We start from the raw sequence: 7,151 nt of genomic DNA, 5'->3' as shown, positions 1-7,151 counted from the left end.
GCCATAGCGAAACATTTATTAAGAAATGCTAAGGAGGGTTTTGAATCCAAACCGTGGTTTCTACACATCGGTTCAATCACCGAAGCCGTGGCTGTTCGTCGGTTTGGGCAATCCGGGCGAAAAATTCAAAGGAACAAGACACAATGTATGTTTTTGTTGTTTGTTTATTGACACAGATTGTGATATATATTATTCTAATTCGTTGTGTGTGTTCGGAAATTAGGTCGGGTTTAATATGATCGATGCTTTTGCTGAATCACAAGGGATTGCTGTGGACACTGTTTTCTGTAAAGCCATTTTCGGAAAAGGCTTGTAATCTTCTCTCAGTTTCTAATTTGCTTTCATGATTTTTAACGTAATTTTGATTAATGAGGATTTTGTTTGATGTGTATTAGGCATGGTAGATGGTGTTCCGGTTTTATTAGCAAAGCCTCAAACATACATGAATCTAAGCGGCGAATCGGTAAGGTTTTAATTATCTTGTTATTTTTTTTTTTGCTAAAAAGTTACACTTTGATTGTTGGTTTAATGATTTAAGGTATTAACTTGTACATCGACTGCAGAGTGGTCCACTTGCTGCCTATTACAAACTCCCTTTAAACCGAGTGGTGGTGGTATGAACTTAAATTTGATTATGAAAGTTATATTCTTTCAGCAATAGTTTAAACTTCTGTTAAGAAGTTGCCAGCTTTTGTGTATTATCCTAATTCTTTTGCTTGTTGTGGCTTTAGTTTCATGATGATATGGATCTGCCATGTGGGGTGCTTCGGATTCAGCCCCGGGGAGGTCATGGGAGCCATAACGGGTATGAATAATATTGTGAAGTTTCAATTTAATGTCATTAGCGGACATAAGGTTTTACTTGTAAGATGATTTATTTATTTTATCAGGATGAAGAGTGTGATCCATCATTTCCGTGGGAATCGGGAATTTGTACGATTAAGAATCGGTATGCATAAACATATTTCATTAATCAGTTTATTTATTTATATTTTTGATTTTAGATTTTTAATTTTTATAATTGATTGCGTTTTACAATTTGCGTGTAGGCATTGGTAAACCGCCTGGTCAGATGGATCCTAAAGCCTTCTTGCTTCAAAAGTTCAATGCAACCGCTCAAGAACGAGTAAGATAAAATCCATTTATCTCAAATTTTCTATTTTAGATAAATTTTCATTTTTTGTACATATTTTTTTTGTATGTGCAAGATTAATGTTGGTTTGAAAGAGGAAGTTGTGGCATTGAAAGAACTTGTGGCAAAGGGTATGGATGAATGGGTTGGGAGATTCAACGCAGAGCAGAAATACAAACACATTAAAGTTACAGATAATGCCGATACGATGTTAAGTCGATTTGATTAGTTGATTAATTATTCGGCCATGCTTCAATATGTTGTATAGTACATATGATTATACTCAGAAGTTTATGTACTTTTGGGGTTGAGTGATGAAATGGTGTCTGATGGTAACACTTGATGACTGCAACTTTCTTCAGTTCTCACTTCCCAGTGCAAAATTGTTTTATCGACAATTCTATGTTTAAATCTCTTCAATAGTCAACATCTCGAAAGTGGAAATGATGAAGAAAGGACCGTGGACACATGAAGAAGACGAGCTGTTGTCTGGTTATATCAGCCTAAGAAAACGGGGCTCCTCCGCGCGGGAAGAGCAGCCGCCTTTGTTGGATGAATTACCTCCGCCCTTCAGTCAAGCGAGCCAAATCTCTGCTGATGAGGAAGATCTCATCATATGCCTCCTTGGCAACCGGTAGTGTAAACTTGATTGCTCTTTGAAATGATTGTTTCATTATTATGTTTCTTAATCGTGTTTTACACCAATTTGATGGTCGTTGATCACGGGAAGAATTCTATGGCGTGCAGATAACGAGATCAAAAACTATTGGAACACTCATCTCACCAAGAAGTTGATCTGTCAAGGGATTGACCCCAAAACACAAAACCATTATCATCATCACCATCAAAACCTGGTACACATCAAACTGTATCCTACTACCCCATACAACCCTAACAATGGTTGCAATCTCGATGATGTTAGCCACTCGCCCGATGATCTTTTCTTTTTGTTCTTGGATTCATCGATCAATCAAGAAATGTGCAATCGGCACGTGCCGGTTGCTTAACTATGGTTACAAGAACTTCAATGATGATGGTAATCCTATGAAGTATTATCAAGCCAATTAACTATCACATTATATTAGGTACTTGTAATACAACAATCGTCTTAGTGACGGTTTACTTCGGCTTATATTACCTGAATAAGTCATTTAGCGGTAACAGTCATTGAACACCCAAATACCATATTATAGTTATCTAGATGTATAACTAGGATATCTCATGGTTTAGTATTTTACAAACAATTTAGATCAAAACATGAATCAACAAAAACAAATAAACAATCAAAATCTATCTCAAATCAACATGAATTAACACCATCCTTGCAATCTTTAGTCAAATCATAAAACGTCTCTACCCGTTTCTTCGCTCTATAAAGCACCTCGGTGTCCACCTCAGCACGCATGTAACCATCAAACTCGACAGGCCGACCACCATTCAAAACCATACTCTCATTATACCACTCACTCTTATTCCCCCACAACTCCTTATAATCATCAAGCAAATGAACCTTATAATATGACCTTAACCGATCAAAATAGTTATAGAACGGTTCATTCGTCGCGATATAAAGATTTCTCCATGGTTTAACAACCCCTTGAAGCTTTGTAACCAAAGATTCAGGTGATGTATCTTCATTAAGATGAGGCCACATTACTTTATTTTTCGCCTTTTCACCTCTAATCACATGAACAGCATCAAAATCCCAATCCATTTTCCCACTAATTTCAGAAACTATGTTCATAATCCTCTTTGATTTCCATAAAGATCGCCAAGGCCGGTTTATATAATTAGCCGCTTGATTCTCACAAACCCGATACCAATAGTTTCCAGGCTTGGGTTTATCAAACTGTCTCCATATAATCGTGCTCGTATCGTTCTTTAACTCAACTGGCGTAACTTTGTAAGATGCAACTTTCCGAACCGCGACCTTTTTCTTATATTGTTTCTCGAATTTCCTCCAGCTTTTAACAAACTCGCGTTCTTCCACAACCGAAGCCGTTTCCTTTAAATGCTCGTAGTCGAAATAGTACCGAAAGTCTTTTCCTTCTTCGTCTCGGTTGCTTGAAGCATGCTTCGACGATAAACATATTCTTAAATCCATCACAAACGTACGATTTAAGTATCGGGCTTCACCGAGTGCACACAACAAGCTCCATATGTACTGATTCATGTTTTTACAATAATCCCCGCCTCTCGAATAATAAAGATACTTCCCGTTTCTTAAACCCGATCCCATAACTGGGATCGTGTCGTTTATTTCATCGTCACGAGATAGTATCACATTCTTTGACTTCGGTTGACTTTGACTTTGTTTGTGTTTCGCGTTGACACCCGAATGCCACCCCTTCGCACGCACGATTTTGTAACTACAATTATCGTCATACCCGAATTTAAACCTTCTAAAATCTCTATACTTCCTCCAAGATCTATCCTTCTTGTTCCTAAATCTCCATGACACATCACACTCATTCGGGCCCGACCCGTTAACGGGCTTTTGATACTCAACAAACACGATCGACTTAAAATGTTTCGCATTAAACTTCTTGACCGCGGTCAAGACTCCCGGTGCAGAACAGTTGATCAAACTAGTATCATCACAGCCAGTGGAGACCAAGCTTGGGATCGGGCTTAACGGGTCGGGCTGGGCCACGGGTGGGTACGCAGGGGACGCAGACGGGTTAATGGAAATGGGGTCTATATCTTCTCCGGTTTTGATGACTGAAGTGTCCATTTGGAATGTGGCATTTGAGACTTCTGTGAACACTCTAGTTAAAGCTCTAGATGATTCCCATGGGTCTGGAGGTTGGTATGTGATGGCTATTATGGTGAATGTGAGTACTGAGAATATGAATACTGAGAATCCTACATTGCTAATGAGTTTGATGGCGTGTTGGCCGATTAGATCTGGTGAGTTATCTTTCATGTTAACAATGAAACATAGGATGTATCTGTTGTGTTGTGTTGTGTTGTGTTGTGTTGTGTTGATTAACAAATGTAATTAAATATGTGGAGTAACATTCAAGGATGGATGATGGAGATGTTGTACCGAATGTTGTTGAATACTTGAAAATCAAGCAAAAATCAAACTATACAATATACAGCTTCAACCGCAGTATCTTTAGTATTTTTTAATAATTTAGTTAAACTAATGTTTTTATTGGGCAGTGGTATGACTGGTATCCCATGTCCACACTTAGATAAACCTCTTAAATTAAATTATCATGGTTAATGTACATCAAAACTAACTATACCTACCATTTTGTTAGATAACTAGAAACTATTTTACTGATTTTACTCTACATAAAAATTTATATCATTTACAATGTTTGTCTTCATAACACTTTTTGTTTGTGTAACAGTAATAGAATTAAAATGTAGTGTAAAATACTAAAATTAGGAAAATAAGGTTATAGTTTAATATATATAATAAACTAAGACGACAATATTGTAAGAGAATCTAAATGTTGGTGTCCTACAAATGGACCACATTCAATTTCTTTATTTTTATATTCCAAGATATTTAAAAGATAAATCATAAATTATCTTTGATCTTATTTGATATGGTTTATTAATATTTAGTTGGTTTCAATTTTCATTTCTGTGAATTAATTTTTTATTATTATTATTATTATTATTATTATTATTACTATAAAGGGCTAAACGGACTGTTTCGAAGTAATTGGGCCGGACTAGAATAAAGCATGGTCACATGAGGGTTAATTCAGTGGGCTAAAGCAGACTCAAGCCTGCAGTATCTGGGGCAGGGCGGGATTAGGTCTTTAGGATATGGGTACGACCCATTATACCATTAAAAAGTTATTATGAATGATGTATGTTTTTTACATTACTTTTTTCCTTTCACCCCATTCAACATATATTTTTACATGTATGATTATCTATTAAGTGTGTGAATTAAATATAAATTAAATTAACATACTAACTGTACGAACAAAGTAGTGTAATTATATATGCATTATAATGATATTATACTGTAGTGTGATTACACTAATTACGACATAGTTTAATTACACTACGATGTAATTACATCATTACACTACTTATGTATATAATTATACTACTTGATTCGCACAATTAATTAACACGTTAATTTAATATATATGCTAACTTTCCACTGTCTATTAAATGAAAAAAAATACAAAGTTTTCTTAACAAATAAAGAAAATTTATTAGATTTATCGTTTATGAGTTCATACTTGTTCGGTTAAGTATATACAACAGATAACACTCATAACCATCATCATGTGTGTATAACTAACATGTTGTATACCAGCCCTACGCTTAATACTCTCATCTCAATCACAAATGGGAAGAAAAGTTTATTTATGTTTATTTATTTATTAAATATACAAGCATGAGCAAGGTTTTCGCTTAGTTGAAAGAACGAATATGAACAACCTTTTTACTGGTTCATTTATATTGTGAACATTCGGTACGCTTTTCGGTCATGTATAGGTCAAATAATACATATCTTAATACATTTTACTAAATATGTTATACATATGAATAGATTTTTTATATAGTATTTTTATGTATGAACGTAACACATACAAATATATGTATAACATAAATAAGAAATCCTTTCATTTAAATGTACGTATCCGTACAATAAAACTTGCATGAATAAAGATTTGTCCTTTTGATTTAAGACTGATTCTCTGACAAAATAAACACTTCAGATAATTTACAAGTCTTGTCAACAATAGACTATAAACGTGAATAAGTCAAGAAAACATGTTCCAAATTTGAACCAATCCTTTTCTTGTACACACATATTCTTACCCACTTTGATATATATGTTTTAATTAGTGTTCTCCAGATTATTCAAAATAATTGACCAATTTGTTGTGTTTGATTTTGACCCTTTGAAACAGCCCTTAATACTTTCTACTTAATTCCTCAGTTACCATCTCTGAACTCACTCTCTTTATTTTTATTTCGAATTCTCAATCAAGATTAATCGATAATGGCGACTCTAACTGTTCCTCCGGTACTCGTTAATCCTCGTGATGACGCAATCCAGTTATATAAAGCTTTCAAAGGTAAATACTTTGATATTAATGATTAATTTATCAAAATAATGACTTTTTAAAGTCTTGATTAACATTTGACTTTTTTTTAATGCAAACAGGACTTGGGTGTGACACTGCAACGGTTATTGGTATTCTCGCTCATCGTGATGCAACTCAACGCGCGCATATCCGACAAGAATACAGGACAATGTATTCCAAGGACATCTACAAACGTTTGGCTTCCGAACTTAGTGGTAAATTAGAGGTACAGAAACCGAGTTCAACTTTGACTTTTGTGAGTCAAGCATACAACTTTTGGATTTCAAAATCTATGAGAATAAATGTAACTTCAGATATGTATTCATACTATAATGATGTGATAGAAAGATAGTTATCCCTTGAAGAAAATATTGACAGGAAAATACGAAACCATGAAAGTGAAATTTATATTTGGATATTGTAATGTTTGACTCTTGAAAAATCATGTTACAGATTGCAGTTCAGCTTTGGATGCATATCAGCAACAAGGGATGTGAAGAAACACTAACCGGACCCCGGACAGATTACTGGTAACCTGGGGGTTAGATAGATGTTTCCCACGAGGGGTTAGACCCTTGGAAGATGGTTCTTCTGATAACCTGCAAAACAGACACCGTGAGCTCGTCACTGAGAAGGGGGGGGTTCCTCCTTGTGACCACCCTCCGGCATGAGAATCAGACTAGATTGCTCTTTAAATATATATTAAGAGATTGCTAGAGCAGATATCATGTATAATATGATGATAATGTGATAAGATATGATAAGATGAGATGGTCATACCATTTGTGGTATTTATAGCCGAAGGTAGGTTTCCAAGGAGGTATGGCCGGCTGCAACAGTGTTCCTGTTCCACCAACAGTAGCCTACGCACGTGCCCTGCTGGTAGTTGGTGGGTAGGTAGCGGCTGATAGCGACCATGCCTGCTGTATACTATTCCTTTTCCACCA

At 35.5% G+C, this 7,151-nt stretch overlaps 2 protein-coding genes across 2 annotated transcripts; one reads left to right on the top strand and one right to left on the bottom strand.

Annotated features, from left to right (window-relative positions):
• Positions 1 to 2,492, top strand: LOC143620323 (peptidyl-tRNA hydrolase, mitochondrial-like). The gene is made up of 9 exons (XM_077092024.1): positions 1 to 145; positions 224 to 308; positions 396 to 463; positions 564 to 614; positions 732 to 805; positions 891 to 949; positions 1,050 to 1,126; positions 1,209 to 1,421; positions 2,363 to 2,492. Exons 1-8 carry the CDS (start codon positions 26 to 28, stop codon positions 1,359 to 1,361), a joined length of 687 nt encoding a protein of 228 aa, XP_076948139.1. The 5' UTR covers positions 1 to 25; the 3' UTR covers positions 1,362 to 1,421; positions 2,363 to 2,492.
• Positions 2,369 to 4,319, bottom strand: LOC143620322 (uncharacterized). The gene has a single exon (XM_077092023.1). It carries the CDS (start codon positions 4,056 to 4,058, stop codon positions 2,433 to 2,435), a length of 1,626 nt encoding a protein of 541 aa, XP_076948138.1. The 5' UTR covers positions 4,059 to 4,319; the 3' UTR covers positions 2,369 to 2,432.
• Between the last annotated feature and the right edge of the window lie 2,832 nt (positions 4,320 to 7,151).

Source organism: Bidens hawaiensis, unplaced genomic scaffold (genome assembly GCF_021521415.1).
Source record: "Bidens hawaiensis isolate Kalapana, Puna unplaced genomic scaffold, B.hawaiensis_p1.1 tig00002553_1, whole genome shotgun sequence".
Classification (NCBI taxonomy): Eukaryota; Viridiplantae; Streptophyta; class Magnoliopsida; order Asterales; family Asteraceae; genus Bidens; species Bidens hawaiensis.
The sequence above is the reverse complement of the archived record's forward strand: the minus strand, read 5'-3'. Positions and strand labels throughout refer to the sequence as shown.